General features: G+C 46.3%; 2 protein-coding genes across 3 annotated transcripts in view; one reads left to right on the top strand and one right to left on the bottom strand.

Moving 5' to 3' along the window:
• The first annotated feature begins 221 nt into the window (after positions 1-221).
• On the top strand, positions 222-8,217 carry ADRM1 (adhesion regulating molecule 1). Of its 2 annotated transcripts, none has more exons than XM_036748776.1 (10): positions 222-556; positions 2,253-2,463; positions 2,890-3,006; positions 3,372-3,495; positions 4,343-4,429; positions 5,923-6,004; positions 6,290-6,411; positions 6,881-7,038; positions 7,499-7,601; positions 7,980-8,217. In XM_036748776.1, exons 2-10 carry the CDS (start codon positions 2,254-2,256, stop codon positions 8,084-8,086), a joined length of 1,110 nt encoding a protein of 369 aa, XP_036604671.1. In that variant the 5' UTR covers positions 222-556; position 2,253; the 3' UTR covers positions 8,087-8,217. The 2 variants fall into 2 exon arrangements, with proteins under 2 accessions (XP_036604671.1, XP_036604670.1); XM_036748775.1 differs by having other exon boundaries at positions 248-556; positions 6,290-6,522.
• Positions 8,218-8,959: 742 nt separating this feature from the next.
• Positions 8,960-24,261, bottom strand: part of LAMA5 (laminin subunit alpha 5) — a 95,243-nt gene continuing 79,941 nt past the window's right edge. The window contains exons 61-81 of the mRNA XM_036749893.1: positions 23,809-23,957; positions 22,776-22,952; positions 22,414-22,550; positions 21,887-22,040; positions 21,084-21,217; positions 20,783-20,945; positions 20,308-20,430; positions 19,885-20,036; positions 19,480-19,612; positions 18,942-19,085; positions 18,415-18,545; positions 16,776-16,943; positions 16,475-16,607; positions 16,195-16,340; positions 15,894-16,086; positions 15,312-15,470; positions 15,000-15,159; positions 14,745-14,878; positions 13,395-13,485; positions 12,494-12,613; positions 8,960-10,067 (exon numbers count right to left, since the gene is read on the bottom strand). Of these exons, the coding sequence (XP_036605788.1) occupies positions 9,919-10,067; positions 12,494-12,613; positions 13,395-13,485; positions 14,745-14,878; positions 15,000-15,159; positions 15,312-15,470; positions 15,894-16,086; positions 16,195-16,340; positions 16,475-16,607; positions 16,776-16,943; positions 18,415-18,545; positions 18,942-19,085; positions 19,480-19,612; positions 19,885-20,036; positions 20,308-20,430; positions 20,783-20,945; positions 21,084-21,217; positions 21,887-22,040; positions 22,414-22,550; positions 22,776-22,952; positions 23,809-23,957 (3,050 nt within the window). The 3' untranslated portion in view covers positions 8,960-9,918. The remainder of the gene's footprint in view (positions 10,068-12,493; positions 12,614-13,394; positions 13,486-14,744; positions 14,879-14,999; positions 15,160-15,311; positions 15,471-15,893; positions 16,087-16,194; positions 16,341-16,474; positions 16,608-16,775; positions 16,944-18,414; positions 18,546-18,941; positions 19,086-19,479; positions 19,613-19,884; positions 20,037-20,307; positions 20,431-20,782; positions 20,946-21,083; positions 21,218-21,886; positions 22,041-22,413; positions 22,551-22,775; positions 22,953-23,808; positions 23,958-24,261) is intronic.

Here is a 24,261-nt window from a genome sequence, read left to right as displayed (position 1 = left end):
CCATCTCGACCTTGGGAGGTATTGCCCACGGTGCTGAAGGCAAGCTAATTATTGTCATAGAGTGTTACAAATATAACCCCCTCCCTAGTTATCTGCTTTGCAAAGTCACCTATTTGATCCTAGGTTTTCTTAAACCGAGGTACACTATACAGAGGTGGCCTTTCAAGAGGCCTCTGTGTAATTCCAGGCGCCTCCGCCAGGGGCCGCCGCCGCTCCCCTATGACACAGCAACAATAGGGACCGCTCTGCTCCGCCAGACTCTGCGTGGTGATGGGGCTTCCTCTTCGCGCGGTGGGGTCGGCGGAATGAGCCGGGGGTGGGGAGGAGAAAGGCGAGAGAGAGGAGAGAGACCGGGAGAGGGGAAAGAGTGATGGGCGGCTGCTCAAGCCAATCGGTCTCAGAGAAGCTTCCGTAGAGCGTCAGTACCAACCCAATCAGCACCGAGAACGGAGGGAAGGTGGGGCAATAAGAGATTTCCGGCCGGGCCGGCAGCTGCAGAGGAGGAAGAGCGAGCTGTATTCGCTGCTTCAGCCACGGTCCGCACCCCAGGCCCCAGGTAGGAGGTGACGGCTCCCGGAGGCCCGAGGCCCAGCCCAACACGATATCTAGAGCCGGGGTCCGGGCCGGTCGGGGAGGGGGGTGTGGAGAGGACGGTTTGGGCGGGCGGGGGCCGCTGACGGCGACCGAGTGGGGGAGGCGGGGGCCGGGGAGGATTTCCCCTGGCAGGGGGCGGGCTTGGGGACGGGGGTGGGGGGAAGGGTGAGGGGGTGGAGGAACGCGTAGAAGCCGGAGTGGTCTTGGCTGAGCCTCTGGTGGCGAAAGGTTTGGGATGCAGGTCAAGGCCAGATGTTGGGCTGGGGGCGCAGAGTGGCTGTGTGGAGGAGGAGGAGGAGCTTTGGAGGAGGGACTGAGGAAGGCTCCCCTCGGCTTACCGCGGAGCCGGGCAACCTCAAATTCCCCGCCTGACTGACCTCCGGGTTCCAGAGTTCTCATAGTATCTCCCAGCGGCCCCCCTCCCCCATAAAGCACCTCCTCTTCCACTTTTTGCTTGTATTTTCATCCAGTAATGCAGCATTCATGTCGGGCACTAAGGAATCCTTTTCAAAACTATCTTGTCCTGTCAGTTTTTTTCTGTATGGTCAGTATCTTCATGCCAGCTCCTCAGACAGCCTAGACGCAGGGTAGGATGTGTGCCCTCGCCCCCGTGAAGGCGTTCTTTTATAAGGAGGGAAGATCACTTGAAATGAATGGTCACTTTGGGCAGGAGGAATTTCCCCACTCTCGAGAAATCCCTTCTCAAACCTATTGCCTTCCCCGAAACTGGGTCCGCTCAGTTCATCCAATTGCAGAAACAAGGCAATGTTTGGTGGGCAACTTTTTCCAAAAAAAAAATTCAAGACTTTGTGAGAAAAAAAGTTGAGCATAATTCACCCAGTAAACATTTATTTATTTATCTGTGTTCCAATCGCTGCTAGGTGTTGGGGGTAGAAAAAATGCTCCCTTCCGGAACTTAAGTTTTACTGAAATTTTCAATTAAACAGCAAGATGCAAAGTTTTTTTTTTCTTTTTTTCCTTAAATTTTTATTTTTAAAGCATAGAGTAGCATGGTACTATGGGAAAGAGTGCTGTATTTGGTCAGAGAACCTCACTTTGATTCCTAGCCCCACTTACTTTCCTGTAGGCTTTAGTTTCTTCATCTGTAAAATTGGTGACATGTGGGCTGGGGGGAGTGGATTTGATTTAAGGTCCCATTTATAGCTGTATGTCTGTGATCCCATGATCCCGTGATCAGAGAATGGAATTCTTCAATATGGTTTGGGCTCATACAAAAGCCTTGGTGAGATGTCTCTTTCTGAACTCCTGATGTTCAAGTCTTTGTATTGGTATTGAAGGTCACTGAAACTTGGGTGTTTGTTTTTTTAAAATAGATTTTCAAATGTACCTGGGTTTCTGATTTCAGTGTGTGATTCTTATATCTTTTCTGGGATAGATGAAAGGGTATGTTTTGGATGTAGACCTACTGCTGCTTATTTTTCAACAAAATTGTTTAAGATGAGCTATTTCATACTCACCTTCACTCTGAGTGTGGTGTTACCTGATATGGTTCCAAAGGGCTAATCTTCAGTGCTGTTACTATTAATATTTAATATGTGGATTACGTGTTTCTTAAACACTTGAAAGTTTTACATTTAGGACAATGTGGTATAGAAAAAGTAAACATAGGGTATATGTTTCTGTCTTTCCCGTTTCAGAATGACTTCAGGTGCTTTGTTTCCAAGCCTAGTCCCAGGCTCCCGGGGCTCATCCAGCAAATACTTGGTGGAGTTTCGGGCAGGAAAAATGTCATTGAAAGGAACTACAGTTACCCCAGATAAACGGAAAGGGCTTGTATACATTCAGCAAACTGATGATTCCCTCATCCATTTCTGTTGGAAGGATAGGACTTCTGGGAATGTAGAAGATGTGAGTATTCAGTAATTTTTAAATTCAAAATGAAGAAATTTGGTTTTAATACTTTTCTGTAAAATGTTTTTATTATATCTTTTTAAATGCTGAAATGTCTTTTAAAAAAAATTTCTAGCACTTGTTTGTAGTTTGAACTATATAACATTGTCAAATCACTTAAACACTGTGTCTGTCCATGGGGATTGTACTAGAGGACCTTTAAGAACTCTTCCAATTCTAAATTTCTGATCCTGTGATCTGTAATACCTGAAGATAAATTTAGATTTAGCTCTGTAACAGTCAGCAAAATGAATTGCTGTTCATTGCTTTACATTTAGTCATGAGACTTCTTAGGAGGTGGTTTTCAGCAGCATCCTTTCAGAATGGGTTAGAAGATAGATTTCTTCTGATCTTTCACTAATCGTTTACCTACCTTTTGTCTAGGACTTAATTATTTTTCCTGATGACTGTGAATTTAAGCGAGTACCTCAGTGCACTACTGGCAGAGTATATGTACTGAAGTTCAAGGCAGGATCAAAGCGGCTCTTCTTTTGGATGCAGGTTAGTAAAATTTTTGACTTCACCTTTTTCACCAATCCCCAGTTTTCATTTGAGTTCTTTAAACCATGGGTTCGGTTATATATATGGACTGATCATACCATCTCTTCCCCCTCCTCCTCAACAAAGTGATATTTAGTCTGTTATAGACCTGGTATTGTATTGGTTTCTTGTCATGAGCATTCTGTAGGCCCTTGCTGTGTACACAGCACAAATGTTTGATAGAATTTCCCTTGTGGAAGTAACATAAAACGAAGATAAAGCTAAATGAGGAGTAGAAGAGAGATGGTAATTGTTCAGTGCAAAGATATTTTGGATCTTGGTCCTTTTGAAATACTATGTTAATGACTCCAATTCTCCTCCTGCAGGAGCCTAAGACTGAAAAGGATGAAGAACATTGCAGGAAAGTAAATGAATATTTGAATAATCCACCTATGCCAGGAGCTTTGGGTGCAAGCGGAAGTGGAGGCCATGAACTTTCAGCACTTGGAGGTAGTTACTCCTCTTCCATTCAGATTGTCAGCAGGAAACATTTTTACAGTGTCCTAGACTTTCAGCACCGTGGGGCAGGTTTTTTGGATTTGTTTGTTTGTTAAAAATGGACATAGTTTGAGAGATAGGCAACATGGTATATTGGGCTAAACCCTGTACTTGAAGTCATCTGAGGCCTAGGCTTCGTTCCTTACCCTCTATAGTTGTATAATCAAAGGCAAGTCAATTAACATCTTTCATCCTTAATTTCCTCACTGGATTATTATGAGCATCAAATGGAAAAATGTATGTACAGTTAAAGTGCTTTACAAACCTTACGTAAATGTCAGCTATTTGTCAACTTTTCGATGGCATTGCTAGTACTCAGAATCTACATAGATTTATAATCCCCCTTTTCAATGTAATTTACATCCTGCTTACAGATGCTATTATAGCTGATTTCTCTGTTTAATAGGGTTTTAAAGTTTTAGCTAGTGAACTGCTAATGCCAAGTCACACTAGATGAATTCCAAATAAGACTGGGCATCTCATGGGACTTATGTAGTAGGATTTCAAAGATGGCGACTTAAGCTTCTTCCCTTTAGTTAAGCTCTCAGTTGTAATTGTTTTTGAGCACTGTTTTTTTTTTTACTGGGAAATGTTTAACTCCAGACTCATTTTGCTGTTGATAGAAACCTGTTAGTGAGGAGGTGGTGTGGCATAGTTATTTCTCAAACTGTCTTTGTGTAGGACTTAAAGATCCTAATGTACTAAATTGAGTTTCGAGTTCTTAATCAAGATTGATCTTTGAGTTTGGTTTGGTTTATAGAAGTCTAGGTGACGTGTCTAAATTGTTTTTGTTTTTCAGGTGAAGGTGGTTTGCAGAGCCTTCTGGGTAACATGAGTCATAACCAGCTCATGCAACTTATTGGACCAACTGGCTTGGGAGGACTTGGTAAGATTTCAGATTCTCTGTCCGAAGTGAGGCTGTTCTTCATTTTAGTTAAGCTTTCAGTTCTAATTGTTTCTGAAATGTGTATAAACCATTTTGATGTTGTTTTTGTCACTGTCAGTGAAGAGATGGTATGGTATAGTTAAGACTACTGGATCTGGATTCAGAAAACCTAGATTTGAATCCTAGATTTGCATATTATGCACATAGCACATGTGATCTTAGGCACGCCTCTTCATGTCACTGGGCCTGTTTTCCTCATTTATGAAAAGAAAGGGTTGGACCAGATCATGAGTTCCTGTTAGGTATAAAATGTTGAATGAAGAGGGTTAGAATGTATCCCTTATATACTGCAAGCTGCCTGCTTGCTAGAGAATGAAGTAGCCACTAATTTGAGTGCTTTCTAGTGGCCACCAATGGGGGACCACTTCTATTTAATGAGAAGTAAATCTGAGTCCAGCTAGCCAGATGGAGGTCTGTATCCTAAAAGTCATTTTTCTATCAAGTTTGGCTTTTTTGTTAAACATCACAACATTTCAGACTTTTTCATTTCAGTTTTATTTACATTCTTAAAATACCAGGAAGCACTTGACACCATGTATATGTATACATGTGTGCAATTTGCAATGATAATTGATTTTCATCTTTTCTTTAGAGGCACCCCCCCCCCCTTAAGACCTCAACTGGGAACACTACTCTTAGTTTCACTTTCTTTGTGTATACCCAAAGTCCCTTTATGTCTCTAAAAATATTCCATAGTTCAGACTGATTTTATTCTTAGATTTAATGGAATTCATAGGCTTATAGATTAAGAATTGGAAGGGACCTTAAGGGGAAGGTAGATGGTGCAGTGAGTAGAGCACTGGTCCTGGAGTCAGGAGGACATGAGTTCAAATCTGGCCTCAGACACACGACACATGTACTACCCATGTGACCTTCGGCAAGTCACTTAACCCCAGTTGCCCTGCCTTCCCCCCTCAAAAAAAAAGAAAAAGGAAGGGACCTTAAATGTCATCTAGTCTAACCCTCTCATTTAACAGAGGAGGAAACGGAGGCCCAGACAGAGGAAGTGACTTGTCCAAGTTCACACAGGTTAGTGAGAGAGCTAGAACTTAAAACCAAGTCTTGACTGACTCGCAGGTCTGCCATATGAATAAATGGCAGTTGCTCTTCAGATTTCTCATTACAAGAAAACAAGATTGAGAGATGATATGAATCTAATTTCCACTGAGAATTGTGGCCTATTTTGGATAGCATATCCATTTTCTACCATTCATGTTGGGAAAATTCTGTGAAGTGACACCAGCTCAGGAGAGTAAATTGTATAAACCACTTCATTTTTCTTCAGTTGAGAAGCCTTTGATATCACAAATCTACAGTTACTGTTTGTAGATTTCCCCCCACATGAGTCCTGACAGAAATTGTCATTGAATGCCAATGTTAAGGGAGAAACTGCACATGAAATTTTTGAGTTAACACTTGTTTCCTTACTGTAGGTGGGCTTGGTGCACTGACAGGTCCTGGTCTGGCTAGCTTACTGGGGAGTGGAGGGCCTCCGACGAGCAGCTCTTCATCAAGGTGAGGCCTTTCAGGCAATCTTTGCTTTTTGGTTTTCTGTATCTTGTACACTTAAATTTTAGAAAATTACTATAGGTGTGTAGTGCCATAGGCACTTGAAAGTCTGACCTTAAAACATAGATCAGGGAGTGAATGTTTGTTTTGCAAAAGATTTCACAGCTACTTTGATACACAGACTATCCCTTGATGTACTTAAAATGAGATTAATTTTTCACATTACTCCTCAGTTATACTTTAAAGCAAGAAAAGTACATTACTTATCAACGATGCTATTTATACTTTCAGCTCCCGAAGCCAGTCAGCTTCTGTAACCCCATCTTCCACTTCTTCTTCCGCTCGTGCTACACCAGCACCCAGTGCTCAAGCAATTGCCTCTGCAACTAGTCCAAGCCCTGCACCGAGTTCAGGTAATGGAACCAGCACAGCAACAAGCCCAACCCAGCCCATTCAACTGAGTGACCTTCAGAACATTTTAGCTACTATGAATGTGCCATCTGGGGCAGGAGGCGGACAGCAAGGTAAACGTTTTTTCGTTGACTGAAAGCTGTTGGGGTAAAGGTGCCTGCTGCTTCCCTGTTCTCTTTCAAGGGGATTGGGAAGGCATGCCCTTAGTGCAAGTGTTCTCTATGGCACTGTTGGTTTGCAAATCACCCTGGAAAAGGCTAATGTTCCCAATAAATGCTGAGCTCGAGACTTCCTGCCAAGCAGAATGAAACTGTTGGCAAGAAGCAGGAGCCAGTGAAGAGCTCTCTCCTCTCCCATTAAGCCTCACTGGGCGATTTGGCTGCTTGTAGTCTTGAAATCTGACACTCCATTCCCCATTAAGCAGCAAATAGTAAATGCCAAACAACTTATAGTTTTGTTGTTACATCCTAGTTGACTTGGCCAGTGTACTAACTCCAGAGATCATGGCTCCTATTCTGGCCAATGCTGAAGTCCAAGAGCGGTTGCTACCTTATCTTCCCTCTGGAGAATCTCTTCCACAGACTGCAGAAGAGATTCAGAACACATTGACCTCTCCTCAGTTTCAGCAGGTAGGAATATGGTCATCAACTTTTGATTTCAGATTGCCAGCTAGCCAAGCTTAAAACTGCCTGCCACATTTCCTAGCCATCATCCTAGATGATGGTGGAACTCCCTTTCCTCCTCCTCTTCTTTCTCTTTTAAGTCGCAAGAAATTTTATGGTATGCCATACCCATTTGGAGATTCTGTCACCATGTGATTCACTAGCTTAGGCCTGCCTCCTGTGGGTCTTTAGGCATTCTCTCTTGTCTCCTAGGTTACATTACATAAGTGTTCAGAAACAATGGCTCCCTCCACTGTCAGACAGAGCTCGGTGCTAGCTGGCGCAGTCTCAGTATATTGTACATAATAGATATTTGATTAATTTCCTTGGAGAGCTGGGCTTAGGTACATGCTTGGAAAAAAATTGAAATTTGATAGAAAAAACCAGAAAGTTCTAGTCATTTTTCATGAATCCCCTTCATTTACAGGCATTGAGTATGTTCAGTGCTGCCTTAGCCTCAGGACAGCTTGGCCCACTTATGAGTCAGTTTGGTTTACCAACTGAAGCTGTAGATGCAGCAAATAAGGGTGGTAAGTACCTTTTTCCTTCCCTTAAATACTTCTTCAAGATTTGAAGAATTCTTATGTAACAGTTAAAAAAACTTTTTACAGCCTAAATTATGTAATGATTTGTTTAGAAACATTTCTCCTGGGTAAGAACATTCAGAGAACACTTCGTTTTGGCACATCTGACAAAGTTTGATTTGCTTAATGGAGCAAATTGTAATCTTTCTTCAGCCTAGTTTGTGTGGGTTTTTAAAAAATTGTTGTAGCCTTGCTGGTGTTTGCATATTTTTAAGAAATCCGCACTTTCATTTTAATTCCCTTTTATCAAAGTAATTTGGCTGATTATTAAAGTGTTCCTAGGGGGCAAGAACTGATGATAATATCTTTCTAATGATATTTTAGATGTCGAAGCATTTGCCAAAGCCATGCAAAACAATGCCAAGTCAGACCAAAAGGAAGGAGATGCAAAGGACAAGAAAGACGAAGAGGAAGATATGAGTTTAGATTAAATTATTTGCTGTCTTTTAAGATATTGGAAATTCTTAGTAATTAAGTGACTGCAGTAGTGTCACTAGTTTATTGCATACATTCATGCCTACATTCAGCCTACAAAATAAAGGACTTTTCTTTTATCTGCCAACTCTAGTTTTTGTGTGTGCCAGAAATAGAGGGATGCCCTTTGCCTAGTCTTCAGATACAAATTGCCTGTGAGGAAATACTTTGTGAGCTCATGGAGAGCTGGAGCTGAGTGCCAGGATGTTGGTCATGGACATCCTGTTAGTGTCTGCAGGCAGGGCTGGAACCTTGCTTGACAAGTTTTCCCTGGGTGACATCTGGTAAATTACATCTCACACATGAAAGCTGCAAGTGGGTCAGCATTCCAGAGCAAATAAACTTTTTCCAGATGTGGCTCCATCACTTTGATTTGAAGCAAATCTCCCTAAACATACTGATTTTTTTTTAAGAAACTCATTCTGGGTGCTTCAGATGCATCTAGAGACTGACAACTTGGCTGTCGAAAGAGGTTTTTCAAAATCTCTAAAACAAGGAGCAGATTTTTAAACTTAAAATAGCCAAGGCGTGTGTGAAATGGAATTAAGCAGGACTGGGTGCTTGGACTTTTGTCCAAGCTTAATATCACAATGCTTGATGCTGCCATCAAGACCTCTCTGACCAAGCAGACACGATTTTTTCCATTTCATTTCACTAACCAGTATTCAAAATAAGCATATTTCTTTTTTTTATTATTATTGTTGCTTTAAAAGTATGTACCAGTGATTTACAAAGCTTTCATTCTACACTGAAAAAGGGTGAAAAAGGTCATAATGAAACTTATTGAAAGATAAAAGATTAACCCATTTTATAATATTTACCCAATCATATAAAAAACATAATTTATAAATCATTTCCAGACATAAGATTCATTCCCCCATACATCTAGATATATACACACAAATATATATATGCATATGTATATTAAAAAAACATATAAATGTGTAAGTGCACAAAGTGAGCTAGGTGGACAGAAGAAAAGTTTTATCATTGGAACTGTACTACAACCATAAGAATCAGTGACTAAGACCCGGAAAGGAAGGAAGAGGGTGGAAGCATAGAATGGGAATAAATAGATGGACTCAAAGCAACTTATGGGGCTCAATTAAGAGAATGAGAGGTGTTTAACTTGGAGAAGACTTAGTGGTGCAGAGACATGATCACAATCTTCAAGTATCTGAAGGGCTGTCATGTGGAAGGGAGATTAGATTTTTTTTTTTTAATTTGGCCCAAGTGAGCAGAGCTAGGATCAGTGGCTAAAAGTTGCAGGGAGCGAGATTTAAGCTTAAGGTAAGGAAAATCTTCCTCAGGAGTAGAGCTATTCAAAAACGGAACGAGAGGTAGTGAGTTCTCCATCCCTAGAATCTTTAAACAGAAGCTGGATGGTCTCAGGGATGTTGCAGAAGGAGAAAAGGAATTCATGTTTTGGTCTGGGGTGGACTAGATTCCCTCTAGAGGTCCGTTCCAGCTTTGAGATTCTACGGATGGTGGGCAAACCAGCAGCATGACTGGAGTACCACCTTTTCTTAGCACCATCTCAGGCCCAGAAATGCGTAGCCCCACTTTTGGTTTTTTGTTTACAGAAGATATGTTAAATTTACTTCCTTATACATGATAAGTTGTAAAGTGTCTAATGCTTAAGTCAATTATCCAAATTTCCCCACTTGGGGTGAAAAATACTGAAAAGATAATGGAGTGCAGAGTCTGCCAATACTTACTAACCAGAGAGAGGGGCCAGAGGGGCTATATGCAGCAGGGCAACTTTAATCTGTGTGTCTGGGCCATTTATTTACATGACTGGGCAGCCACTTGCACCCACTGACCCTTGGATAATGCCAGGGCGTGTCAGGTCGATAGGGCGACGGTTTGCCACAAGATTCCTTATACACCCATAGTAACCAGGTAGAGATGATGGTGGAACCATGGGCTTCGAAGTCTCTGTGGGATGGGGGAGGAGAGGAGGGCAGGGGAGATGATGACAAGGGAGTCAACAGAAAACAATAGTTAAGCCTGGAAGTAAATTAAGCAGCCCTATCTATACTCCCTCTTATTCCCAACTTCACCCAACCCATGTTCCATTAAGGCAAGGGTTCTTATCCTGGATTTAGGGCATGTTGTATCTGTGTGATATTTTAGGTAACTATTTCAATATAATTGGTCTCCTTTGTAATCCTATGTGTTTTAAAAACATTCTGAGAAGGGAGCCATGTGCTTCACCAGACTGCCAGTGTGGTCCCTAACACTAAGAGTCTTTCAGCTGTTGCTCCTAAGGTGAGCTGGCATGAATACTGGCAGTGAGAGAAGAGGCATTTTCACTAGGGGGATCATTCGTTTTTTTGATGTGGAGAAGAAAGGTTAAGAGGGACTTTGCTCTCCTATTAAACATCATTTTATAGGGAACACAGACAGCCCTCTCTTGTCCATATTATTCCACTTGTTAAGCTGACCGGTTCAGAGCTGACACTCCAAACATCTCATGTGTCAAACTCAGCACTAAGAGAAGAATGTGAAGGATGGTATGGACACGTTGATGACATCCAAACAGGGACAGTGGGTTTGCTGTATTTTAACAGCTGAAATTTCTAGAGTGCTTTAAGTTTTACAAAACACTCAACCCACGACACCCCTTAATATAAGTATTGATAGCCTCATTTTACATCCTGAAGCTCAACAAGGCCACATGACCTGCCCAGAGCTGCACAATTAGTGTCAGAGGTTGTACTCAAAATGGGGTCTTCCCATTGTCAGTCTAGTGCCCCTTCCATCATGCACTGCACAGAGCACCATCCCAAGGGCCAGAGGATCAGGATTCTGGTCCTGGCTCTGCTCTACCACTGACTTGCCCTGTGCCCATGGACAAGCTGAATCATCATTCTACTGGAAAACAGACACTAAGATCATCTACCCCTGTCTAATGAGCGTACACACAGCCAACATTCATATGTTCTTCATGGTTTGGAAAGCACTTTATATACATTATCTCCTTTGATCCTTGCAACACTCCTGTGAGATAGGCACTCCTATTTTACAGATGAGGAAACTGAGGCTGGGAGATTAAGTGTCTTGCCCAGGGTGACACAGATAGACTCAAATTCTAGTCTTCCTGATTTCTAAGTTCAGGGGTCTCTCTGCTAAATAACACTTAGTCTATTGATAAACAAAATAACCTTGTTCTCCTATTAGACACTAAGCTTTTAGAGAACAAGGATTGTCTTGTCTGTCCTTGTATCTCCCCTAGTGCCTATTTCTAGGCTTTGCACACAGTAGGTACTTAATATATTGCATTTTCAAACTTCGAAGGGTGATGAGGCTTAAGTGAGAGAATGGATGTTTGTGTGTGCCTTTTAAAAATGGTGTACATAAATAATAGTTGATATGTCTAGTACTGCACTGCTTAAAATTATCACTGGAGAGACGTGTGCTAGACTTGGATTCAGAAGACCTGGGTTCAATTCTTGGCTCAAACGCTAGCCAAGTGAATTCAAACAAATCCTGCTTTCTCTAAATTTCTTCTCTCATCTGCAAAATGGGGATAATTTTGTACTACCTAACTCAGAGTTGTTAGAGTATCCTATAGACTTTGCATGCAAGTTACCAGGCTCAGAGGATCCAGGGCACAGCCTCTGGTAGGGCTTCCTAGCTGGAAAGGTTTGACTAGAGGCCTGGCAACTGATTGTGTGTCTAATACCCAAGGAGCAGGCTGGCTAAGTCGGGAGAGGCTTGTCACTATGTTAGCCTCAGGTGATAGCTTTTGTTGACCAAAATAACTCCTGAATATTGTACTAATTCATAGAAGGGTTGCTATCTGCCTAGGTGGAGGGAGTACGTAAACCATCAATCACAGATTTCCATTGTACTGGGGGCCCCTAGAACCTCCACTGGGTACTGGGGGAGTAGTGGGCTAGAGGAGGGTTGTATCATCTCGTTCTGTGATCTGGGACAAAACTGGGCTGTAATTCAGGCAAGTCACTTAATCTCTCAGCCTCAGTTTCTTCTTCTGTAAAACAGGAATAACAGCACCTCCCTCACTAGAGTGTTGCAAGGATCAAATGAGATTACATAAAACCTTAAAGCTGGCTGTTATGCTCATTAGACAGGAAAGATGATGTTAGTCTTTGTTTTACATTAAGAGGAAACGGAGGCTTGGAATGATGACTCGATGCGTCCATGGGCACAAGGCAAGTCATTGGTAGAGCCAGGACTAGAATCCTGATTCCCCTTCCTCCTAGAATGGTGCTCTTTGCACTGCAAGATGGAAGGAGCAGTAGACTCATGTCTTAAACAGATGAAAATGAAAGATTGTCAGTGTTCCCTAACCCCCTTCTGGAAGGTAGTTCCCCCAACTAGCTACAGGTGGGACTTACCCGGTAGACCTCCAAGGTAAAGAGGTTCTTTGGTGATGATGGAAGGAACTACGGCAGGACCCACTGTGTAATTGCCTTCTGTATCCACATCAAGCTGGAGCACGTTTCTTCCTTTGATCACTGAGAGAGACAGGCCTCTGGCTTAGCTCCTCCCCAGAGCTTGCCCAGAGGGCTGTCCTTTCAGCTTGCCCTAGAACTCCCTGAGCAGAGCCATGGACGTTGAAAGGGATATAGAGAAAGGAGATGGTATTTCTAGTCTGGCCTGAGTGGGGAGACAACCTTGTACTAGGAGTGACCTTGGATTTCCTAGGAATACTACCCAAGTGAAAATGGTCTAACCTTTCCCATCCACAAGGCAACTCATGCATGTATTGGTAAATTTGGGGGGGTGGGGTGGGGGGAGGTAATTGGCCATCTGAATTTGTTCCTTTCTCTCTATTACAACCATCTCCACCCCCACCCCCAATCTAGCTCTCCCTCTCCTCAGCCTGTCAGACTTTCATCAGGTCTCTCCCCTGGTTCAAAGACCTTTCATAGCTTCCCAAAAGAAAGATCCCAATTCCCCATCCTGATACTTCAAGGTCTGCCATGATCTATCTCTACCCCACTGCAAACGCTGGTTCGACTAGGCCAATCACCTCCATGTCTCCCCCCCGCCCACTCCCCAGGCTCATGGGAGTCTTTGAATCATTTCTCAAGACATTCTCCCTATACGAATCCTTGACAAGCCTCCCCGCAGCGTCATACAATCTAATGAGGAATGTGAGCTGAGTCTACTGCCCCCAGTCACATTGCATAACTGAGATCTGAACAAAAACACGTTTGGATTATCTGTAACCTAGGGAGTCCCTGGGCCAGGAAGCTATGGCTGGGGGTGGGGGAGGGGGAATCATCACCTCACCTGCAATCCGGTGCCACTGTCCATCGCAGAGAGGAGGCCGCGTCACTGATGTGGTGAACTCTCCTGCCCCATTGTTGGCTCTGACAAGCACCTGAGACAACAGATGAGACAATTCACTGAAAGCTGTAAAAGGAAGATTTGGCTGACAATATTTAACCTTCCTATGTCACAAAGCTATTGGGAGGAAAAAAATTAAGCAATGTATAGTGAGTGAGAGTGTGTGTGTGTGTGTGTGTATGTGTGTGAGAGAGAGAGAGAGAAAGAGAGAGAGAAAGAAAATATCTTTAGGGAAAAAAGATCAAATGAAAGGTGGATTATAATTCGCTATTTTATGTTCATTACTACAGAACCCACTCTTCAGAGCACCACGTGCCTGCCCGATCACTTGGATTGACAAGGTCATTGATCCTACACGAAATCCCTTCCATGCCCAGGCTTCTAAAAAGGCCATACTTGCAAAGTTCCTCTAGTAGGTTCTACCGAAATGGAAGTGTTTTAGGCATAGTTTCCAGGAGAGAGAGAGAGAGAGACTGTTTTCCGTCCGGCTTAGGAAAATTCAGAACCTCATTACCAAGAAGGTGGGGGTTACTTGGTAATAATTATTTTTGACTATGGCAATGCACTAAGTCACATGGGTGGGGAACCTGCAGCCTTAAGGCCACATATGGCCCTCTTAAGTCCTCAAGTGTGGCCCTTTGACTAAATCCAAACTTCATAGAACAAATCCCCTTAATAAAAGGATTTGTTCTGTAAAACTTGGAATCAGTCAAAAGACCACACACACCCAAGGACCTAGAAGGCTACATGTGGACTCGAGGCTGAAGGTTCCTCATCCCTCCACTAAGATATTTATTAAGGCATGGAGAAGGTTGCAATGTCTACCAATGGACCAGATACCTTTGGTGCTTCAAATCAGTCAACAAGTATTTATCAAGTCTTACTATGTGCCAGGGCCTGTGATTGCCTCACTCTGGGTACCCTCCACCAGTGTGGAACACAACATCTCCCTGCCTTATTTAGATGGTTTCATGAATTTGCTGTGCCCAAAAACACTTCCTGCCTAGTGGTTCACCATCCAGTGACAGCCTCTGCAGGCTGAGCTAGGCTAGTCTTCACCTGATGGTCAACTTTCCAGGTCAGTAGGCTGCTGGCATAGCCCTCATGTATGTCACAGGATAGAGACAGAGGGTCACCTCCATGCCATGATGTGGCATGAGAACAGGTGATTGGATTTTCAGGCCGCCTCCCTCACTCAGGGCAGAGATTTTTGTAGTATAAGGTAAAGGCAGCCTCCTAGGGGCAGACATCCTCCTAGGCCAGGGCCGCCCCAGTTATCCTGGCCCCACTCACCTTGTCCCCATCTGCTTCAAGTCTGACATAGGGTGGTCCCTGCCTTGACCCTAGGTGAAAGATGAGTCCAACTGCTGTCCAGGGACGTGCCTCCAGCACCAGTTCCAGGTCCGGCCCCCAAACCTCAGGGGGATCTGTGGGATATGGAGCGAGGCTGGTCAGGAAGCTCTCTTGATGCTTCCAGTCCCAACTGTATCTCAGCCAACCCTATCCAGGGCCCAAATAAAGCCAAAGAGAAGAAGAAAGTTCACAGACCTAACATTACAGTTCCCCCTTCTGCAGCAAAGAATAGTCCCTTCTCCAGGGTCCCAGTGTAACAAGGTATCACCCCATGGAGCTGTGTTGGGGTCCCCAGAGGCTGTCCATTCAGCTTGAGGTTCCTCATGCACCCTTTAAAGGCAGCGCCAGCTGCTTCCTGGAGGAAAAGCTTGTGTGACTTACAAGAGCTTTAGGGGCTGGGCAAGGGCACAAAGGGGCATGGATGGGCAGTAGCAGGGAGGTGGAAGGAAGATGGGTGTTCATGGGGAAAAGGGTTAAGCAGAGATGGTGATGGGGCCCTTCTCTTACTGGGAGATGAGTCCAGCTGTGGCCGGAGGGGATGCCACCCACATAGATTGGTCCGTGGCCCAGCAATGCTCTCTGGCGGGCACGTGGCCCCTTACTGCTCTGAGCCCGAAGCCCATCAATCACCAGCTGAATTCGATTCTGCTCTCGGCTGAAAAAGACCTGAGAAGGAGGGTATGAGATGACTATCCTCAAATCTTTCTTCATATCCCAGGGGAAACCAAGGAGAAGACCAGATCCGGACACAGTACAGCCATAAAGGTTTTGGCCTCATGCATCCTCATCCCAATTCTAAGACTGGTCACCTGAGCTGACATTACATCTGACAATCTCATGACATTGGATGCCACACTGCAGATGGGTCAGAAGAGAGAGGGGACAGGAAGTGGAGGCATCTGATGTAGACGGATTTCTCAAGGAGTTTAGCCAAGAAAAGAAAGGATGAAAAAAACAGCCATCATTCCAGGCTCCCAGAAGGAATCTCCATTTTTCCCAATTCTCATGTTTGTTTCAGCTACTCTGAGTCCAATCCAATCTGACTCGGTTCTCCTTGGTGGGGAGGAGAATGGTTTCTGTGCACCTTACCGTATGCCAACCTCCTGGCTTGTATCGCTCATGGCTGTGGACTCGAAAAGGTTTTCCATGGCCTCCAGCCTGGAGGACAAAGTGGCCATGACTGAGGTAGAGGACCAAAAAGGGGCTTCCTGACTTTACAGCAGGCACAGCCAGAAGGAGCCCACGAGGTGAGCGAAGCTGGACATCCATAGAGAAGTGGGTCCTGGGTGAGATATGGCCCAGAAACATGGTGTCAGATTCAGGGATGCTTGGCTACTCCTGACATACCCAGTCTCCCACCCTGGAACTTCATGAGTGAGATGATGCTTACCGTTCCTGGAAAGAGAATGGGATGTGAGCAAACTCCATATGGCTAGCAGGAGAAGCCCCAAATCGGTAGGCATTTCTGATGGTTTTGGGATGGGTGGGGAACTGGCAAGCAGAGTCTGGGGGTATCCCTTGGTCATGGAGAGCAGCCTAGGGGACAGAGGATTGGGGGTGATGAGGCAGCAGAGAGTAGAAAAACAGGTACCTTCTGTTCCACCCAGCTGTTCTCTGGCTCCCAGATCTTCCTCCCTACTCTGGGCTACCCATCAGCAAGCAGCTCCAACCTTGGGTTTCCTTCGGAACTTCCTTGGGGATGCCCTTAGCTGGAGTGGTTCATCTGGGGGAGTGCAGCCTGTGGTCACGTTGACATTCTGAATATTCTGCTGCAGGTCAACAACTTGCTGGGCCTCTAATACCCTGGAGACCAAGTACAACTGTGTCACAGAATGCTTTGGGGATACTGACACTCGGCCTCCTTGCTCCCCTGATGGGTTAGCCTCCAGCCAGGCCTATGATAAAGCCAGCAATCTCCTGGGTTCAAGGTGTGGGGGTCCCTGGCCTTGCCCCTCTCTCTTTACAACTCACCGCCGGACAAAGACATTGCTGATACAGCCAGTCAGATTTTGGAAGGCACCAGACTCAGGCAGCCCCCCAAGGAGGAAGCGAGGAGGATCCTCGGCTGGAGCCTGACGACGAGACCGGCCCCCTTGGTGCTCTACGCCTTGGAGTTGGTCGTCCACATACAGCCAGAGCCTGGGAGGAGAAAAGCTCTTGTGAGGAGGGGTTTCTCACAGCCATCAAGGTCCTTCCTCCATGATACCATTTCAACAACATGTACAATTTCCATCTACAAGGACCAAGGAGGATGGGTCCCTCCCCCAACCTGACACACAAAATAGATGTTTAGTTAATATTTAGTGAATGATTCCAACAGACTTGTAAACTCTCCTACCCATGGGGACACTCTTATTTAAATCTATTTCACCCAGAATGTAGCAGAGCATGAGACCCTGCATACAACAGGTGCTCAATAAATGTGCATTGAATGAATTAGTAATTAACAGGAGAAAGGTAAAGAGGCAAACCTGCTGCCACAGAATCTACACAACATATACTAAGTTCAAAGAGAAATGTCTGATAGCTCAGACTTACCACTGTACCTCTTAATAACACAGGAGGCAATATGGTGATTTGGAATCAGGAAGACCTAAGCTCAGATCTCACCTCTCCTCCTTATCAGCTGTGTGACTATTAAGTAATTAGTCTTTCTCAATCTCCAGTTCTTCATTTTGTCAAGTGGGAGTAACAGCAGCTCAGACCTCACGGGGTTTGAGCATCAAATGAGATAATCTCTGTAAAGGGCTCTGCAAACCTTAAAGTGATGTTTAAATGTGTGCTGTTTACAATAATAATAAATACAAAATACTTTAAGGCTCTGTGTCCTCATTAGCACAAGTGATCTCTTCAGTCCACAGGCCCCTCTGTGTGTGAGCAGTGGGTCACAACATTCATCACACGGCAGCCCACCCACTGTTGAGGGAAGAGCCGCTTTCTAGTTAGGTGGATGGATTCTTGGACAAGACAGAAGTCATCACCAGGACCAATCTTAAAGCCCTTCCTAACTTGGTGGGAGGAGCCAGTGCTTGGGCCCTCCTGGCAAAGCCTTCAAGCATCAGCGTTTACCTCTGCACCATGATGAGGCATCACAGTATCAGGGAGGAGAGAAAAGGGGAAGGGAGGGGAAGGAACAGAAAGAGAGGGAAAGGAAAGGACAGAGAGGAAAGAGAAGGGTTCATTAGGCGCCTACTATTTGCCAGGCACTGTGCTAAGTGCTTTATGAATATCATCTCACTTGAAGTTGGATTTGGAATCAGGTCTCCCTGACTCCAGGCCCAGCACTCTATCCATTACACCACCTACCATGACAAGAAAACACCTGTAAGGCACTCTTCCATCTATGACCTTATGTGATCCTCACAACCCGTGATCTAGACGGGGTGGGATTACTAACCCCACTGTACAGATGAGGAAATGAAGGCCACGGAGAGGCAGTGGTGGAGCTGGAATTTGAACACTAGGACCTCTGGCTCCCAGTTCTGGGCTCTTTCCGCCACTCCTAATTCTCTCTCCCTCAGTGTTGATAACGAGAGCTGAGTTCTAATTGCCAGGAAGCATGGTAGGTGCAGCGGGGAGGGGAGGGGATCGAGTAATTCAGAAAGCTCACCCTGTGTCATTACTATAGACTGCAACATAGTGCGAAACCCCATCAGCATAAGCACCTCTTGTCATGACCTCTGTCCTAAGGAACTTGAGCGTCACACGACCTTGTCTTAGGGACACCTGGAAAATACCCTCCTGGGAGCATGAGAGAAAACCATACGGTAAGCAAAAGGAAAGAGGCATAGACATCTTGGTACAGACGCCATAAGGAGGAAGGAACAGGGCAAAGAGCACACTAGGACTCCTGGCTACATTGGCAGATTCAGGGAAAAGGGAAGGAGTCGTTACTCTTGTGCCACCGGGCCCATCCCCCACCCACAAAAGAACTAAAGACTTGGCTTCCTGAAGGGAAGGGACAGAGGGGCTTGCATGGAAGGGCCTCCTTGTTGCCCAGCCAAGGAAATGGACAGAATGAAGCTGGAAGGATTCAGCTTAGAGCTGAGAAGGAGAGGAGGGGCTACTGTGGGAACCTGGGGAAACTAAGTGATTCTGGGTTTAGGCCAGAGACACCCAAGATGTAGGGGCGTATACCGGTGAGGCATGATAGTAGAGGAGACCACTGTCCTGTGTGGAACGGAAGCCAAAACCAGTGTAGAAGTTTCCAGTAATAGGGGGCACATCTCTGAGGGCCAACGTCAGGTAGCCATGCCCATGGAAGGTCATGGATCGTGTAATCTGGAATAAGAGGGGTATGTCAGAAGAAAGGTTCAGGGGCCCATTCTCTCAGGCCCCTGGGCATCCCCCATCTCCACAGCTACCCAGAGTATAGAAGTTATCTCAATGACAATGGACATATGTACTGTACCAAACAGCTTGTGGGACCCTAGCTTGAGAGACAGAGGGGATCTCAAAGGTCAAGGGCCTTCCCATGGGGCCCTTTTCCTATCTATTCTCACTACCTCATGAGAAAGGCAGGACAAGAATCATCATCCCTGTTTTTCAGATGAGAAAACTGAGATCCAGAAGACAAATGGAACAGGACTAAAACCTAGGTCACCCGACACCCAGTCCTGAGCTGTCAAGGGGCTATATTGAAGAGCAGAAGGCTGATCTATGGCGGATCTCTTACCAGGAGGTCCGAAGTACATCCTGAGCTGATGCCTGTTGTATTCAGTCTCTTCAGGTCCACATATTTACCAAGGGCTTTCAGACCCTTCACACAGCCTCGAATTGAGCCCCCAGTGGGGAACAAGGATCTTAGGCTGAGAAGAGAAGACAAAGGATTGACAGAGATTTCTGCTCCCTTCCGTGGCTTCTCAGTTTTGGGATATTGTCCCATTCCCTCCATCTCTTCAAAACCTGCCCATCCTTACAGGCTCAGCTCGTCCCTCTCTTTTCCAGGCAGCCTTAACTGTCTCTTCTAGGCCACACTAATATGTCTCCCATCTCTGAACTCCTACAGCTCAGAACTCTTGCCTCTCACATACTGGGCCTAGCTGGCTTAGGAGGGGAAGGAAGGTGGTAGGTGTCTCACCTCGGGGGAAGCTGGGCCAGAGGAACTCCTCCCAGGTAATAGGAGTCAGCATTCTCCAGCATATTCTCCTCCAGCAAGCTGAAGACGGACACTCGTTCCACTCGGACCAGGACCCGCTTTCGACCCGTCACACCCATGATGAAAATCTGGATCTAGGGTGAAGGAGAAGCAGAAGAAGAGACATTCAGGGCCTATCAGTGTCCCAGAGCCCCATTCCATCTTAAAATCCTCATGGCCCACAGACTTACAGGAAGCATGGCCGGGCTCAGGAGCCAAAGCCCCTGTCTCCCCATGAGGAGAACACCTGGGGGAACTTAGGGTACCTGAGCCATTCCTGGGTCCTCATCCCCACTTCCTAAGACAGCGCAGGGATCATATGGCTGCTCTGATGGGAAGGGTGAGAAAACGGAGGGGCCAAATTACCGCTTTGTTGGACGAGGTAAGGGGTGTCAGCTCCTGTTGGGGCGTGGCAATCTGCAGCCCATGGCTGAAATCATAGTAGAGGATGAGGTGGCCTTCTTGGACAGCCAGGCATAGGAACTGGTCCTAAGAGAGAGGGACAAGGTGAGAAGGGAGCCTGGCAGGGTGACTGCAGAGGGGAGTTAGGAGAGGATAGGGTCTAGAGATTGGGAGAGAGAGGGGAAGGGAAAGGGAGGATAGGAAGCTGGGAGGAGGCACTGAGATGCAGTGGAAAATGCACTGACTCTAAAGTCAAGCACCTGGGTTCAAATCCCACCTTCCATGCTTGCAATCTGTGTGATTCAACCTCTTTGTGCCTCAGTTTCCTCATATGTAAAATGGAGAGGTTGGATTTGATGGACTCCCAACTCTAGATCTATGATTGATGGGGTCAACGGGCCTCAAAGCAAAGAAGAGGCTGGGAGAATGATGGCCATACCTGGTACTGAAGGAAGAAGATGATGCCAGTATAGGAGACCAGTCTCAGTTCCTGCTCAAAGCGCTTGGTGGTGCTGATCTGACTCTCAAAGCTGATATGTGCAAAGCCTGTGCCATCCAGGTAGGAACCATCTGTCAGCCAGGGGTCCCCCGTGGACTTAGATCTGGTCAAGGAGACAAACTTGAGATCTCCCTCCTGTCTCCCGGCCCAGCTACTCCCAGCTCTGACTTACACCCTCCCAGGGATCAAAGAAGGGGATCTGAGGTAAGGGATGGGGGTGGAGGGTGGGGAAGGCACACACCTGGCACAGGGTTTGTCCAAGGCTGTGTCCAGATGGAAGGTCCTCTGGAAGTTGTAAAGACTGACAACCTCCTCATTCAGGGTGTCCATCTCAATGCAGCCCCGGTAACCAGGGTAACGCAGAGGCCTGGGAGGCTGAGGAGACACAAGGCAGAATGAGAGATCAGGGGTTGGTGAAAGACCAGGATGCCCTGATTACACTGGAGGGGTTGGCAATTGGGCTCTATCCCCAACCTACGGCAGAACAGGAAAAAAAAAAAAAAGACTGCAGTAGGGTGGGTGTAGGTGAGATGCCAAGTGACTGAAGGATTTCTGCTATGAGGAGAGGTGACGGAGGGAGCCTCAGAACTTCCTTCTTGGAGGACTGTCTGCCAAGAGGCAGTGTGATGAATAAGGTGGCCCTCCTTCTCTCTGAATCCTTTACCTTAAAAGCCCGGCTCAACCTCTTCTCTCTTCTGGGAAGCTTTCCCTGATATCCTCTCCAATCCTACTAACCAAGCTAAGAATGTTATCCCCTACTCAAATTCTCTACAGCATTTTGTCTGATCTGTCTTGGCTGCATCGCATCCTCTCTTATCTGTACACATGCCATATTATCCCTCTCCCTCATCAAGGATAGACTGTCAGTTTTTTGGTCTGTATTCCCAGGGCCTCACACTGAATTAATCTGTGTTTGTTGATTGTTTTGAGTCTAATAAGTATTTGCTCATTCGTATATCACTGGTCATAGAATGGTATTTTTGTCTCCCCTCTCCTCCTCTCCCTCTCCCTTCCTCATCTCATGAGGTCCTTTCCTGGGCTTACCGTGAAGTTGGAAGGGTATCCTCCCACATAGAAGACAAAGTCTTGGGGTCTCAGGTTGAGTAGACCCTGGTCCCCAGGGTACACACTATGTCCCTTGGTCTCATGTACTGTCTGCTTCTCCATCGTGACAGACATGTGACCATACTGAAGGATCCTAAAATAGAGGAAGGAAAAACGGGAGCCCTGAAGATCTCAGTCTGTGCTCCCCTACCCCAGGCCCCGGTGTCCCCCACCATTAGCCTCTCTCCCCACCCCCACCTCCCTGTCTTTTTCTTCCCATGTCTTTCCCATAGAAGACTGATTCTCTCATTTCACAGTTGGGGGGAATGAGGTCACATAACACAAAGGGGACCAAGCTGCAGCAAGAGCTAAAGGCTAGGCCTCCTGACTTCCAGTCAGGGACTCTCTTCATCGCATCCCACTGCTTCCCCGCTGAAGGGACTTCTGAGGATGAGAGACCCTTGCTTCTCTTCCCTCTGAAGGCCCAAAGGGCTGGCTGTTTAGAAGGCAGGGGGTAGGACAGAGACCTGTCAATGCTGACGGTAGCAAACTGCTCCCCGATGTCCTCATCAATGGTCAGGGTCCTGTGGGCTGCCTCCCCAAGCCGGTAAACCCACTGCACCTTGTGCTCATGCAGGATTACCCCCATGTAGTCCCCAGAGGCCTGGAGGTCAGAACAGGGGAGGATATTCGACCCAGGACGCTGGCCACCTTCCTTCTCTCTTCTGGTGGCTCTCGCCCCTTTCCCCTCCCACTCCCCCTAGCCAAATAGATTTGTAGCTCTCGGTTAACATGAGGATGATGAGTTTTAGCACACAAGTCCCAGGGGCCCCTTCTTGTGGACACTCAGACTGTGTGTGGTTGGCTCCCCCCCCCCAAAAACATCTACCTCACGACTGCCCATATAGAGGACAAATTGGCTGCTGCCATCCTGGCCCCGCTGCTGCGGTGGCTCTGAGCTCTGGATGTAGAACTTGAGAGCTGTGTATGCAGCCAGATCCTGCAGGTCCCGGGGGGGCCGCAGCTGCACCCCTGAGCGGCCATTGAATTTCATGGGCACTTTCACCTGGTTGGGGGAAGAGTATACAGTACCAACTAACTCATCAAGGCTCTGGGGTTTGGGAACGATCTGGTGGCAAAGAGGGCATCATCTTTGGTGAGATGCTTAGATGAAGGGCGCCTCTCTGTTCCATTCAACCCTAATGGCAGCCCTGAATTGGGTAGGAACATTCCAGTTGACTGTCCCTAATCGGAGCAAGTCCAAAAAGACAACAGTGTGTAGGGGGCCTTCAGCCAGGTTTGTCAAGCCTCCACAGCTCTTTCTACTCCACTTTAGATTGATCCCAGACCCCAGCCTGCCGAGGGCACAGAAAGAAGACTGTGGTACAGACAATGCAGAATGTGCGATAAGACACTCCGACTCCTCCTCCTCCGTGGGCAGAGCTTGAACAGTCACTGACTTCGTCTGGGCCCCCGGCCTTCAGACCCCTCTTAGTTCCTCTCCAACCTCTCTCCACTACCCTGCCAGTAATCTCTGCTCCTTCAATAAAATAATATGATAGTATTTATATAGCCCTTTGAGGTTTTCAACATATCATCTTACCTGATCCTCACACTAACTTTGTGAGATAGGTGTTAATATTCTCACTTTGTAGATGAGGGAACTGGGGCCAAAATAATTAATTGCCCAGAGGCACCCAGCTAGGTAAATGGGAGGCAGGATACAAACTTAGCTCTGCCTGACTCCAAGTTCAGGGCTCGATCCACAATGTCATCTATGTTGCCTCCTTCAACACACATTCCCTGCCCCCTCCTCCTGCTACCCTTCTTTCTTAGCCTTCTCCCTGGTTCTTCTTTTAGCAAAGTCCCTGTTCCCTTGCCTTCACCCCAGCCTGTCCCCACATCCCTCCCCGAGCAGGTACCTTGCTTGCAGCACTACGGGCCTGGGTAATGAGTTCTCGCACACGTAAGATGCTGTTGGAGAGGGCCAGACTGGCATTCTGGCCTCTCTTGTTCTCTAGGTGGCTTAGTTTGGCCAGCAATTGAGGCAGGGTCTTCTCTAGACTGGATACTGCAGGGGAGATGAGGACCGAGAGATAAAACATCCCCATCTCAAAGAGCTGTGGCTAATGGGAACAAGAAGGAGAAGCTGCCCCTCACCTATCAGCTCTAGGCACAGGGAATTGTAGACTAGCAATGGCCTCACTTTCTCCATCTATAGAAAGGCCAGGATCCTCCTGCCTACAGGAGGATGACATTACCCACCGTGGAATAAGCAAGTAACGTGGTGTTAGCATCAAACAGAATGTCCTACAGGCATCTCGAATCCAACCCACCCTCATTATTGCTCTTCCAAACATTACTCATCTCTGTGT

The sequence above is a fragment of the Trichosurus vulpecula genome, chromosome 3 (assembly GCF_011100635.1).
Source record: "Trichosurus vulpecula isolate mTriVul1 chromosome 3, mTriVul1.pri, whole genome shotgun sequence".
Taxonomy (NCBI): domain Eukaryota; kingdom Metazoa; phylum Chordata; class Mammalia; order Diprotodontia; family Phalangeridae; genus Trichosurus; species Trichosurus vulpecula.
This window is presented reverse-complemented; position numbering and strand designations above follow the sequence as displayed.

Excerpts from the sequence above, each read along its gene's own strand:
- ADRM1 (XM_036748775.1), top strand. The coding sequence starts at position 2,254 with ATGACTTCAGGTGCTTTGTTTCCAAGCCTAGTCCCAGGCTCCCGGGGC. Across the intron at positions 3,007-3,371 it reads GGCTCTTCTTTTGGATGCAG|GAGCCTAAGACTGAAAAGGA; the intron begins GTTAGTAAAATT and ends CTCCTCCTGCAG. Across the intron at positions 3,496-4,342 it reads TGAACTTTCAGCACTTGGAG|GTGAAGGTGGTTTGCAGAGC; the intron begins GTAGTTACTCCT and ends TTTGTTTTTCAG.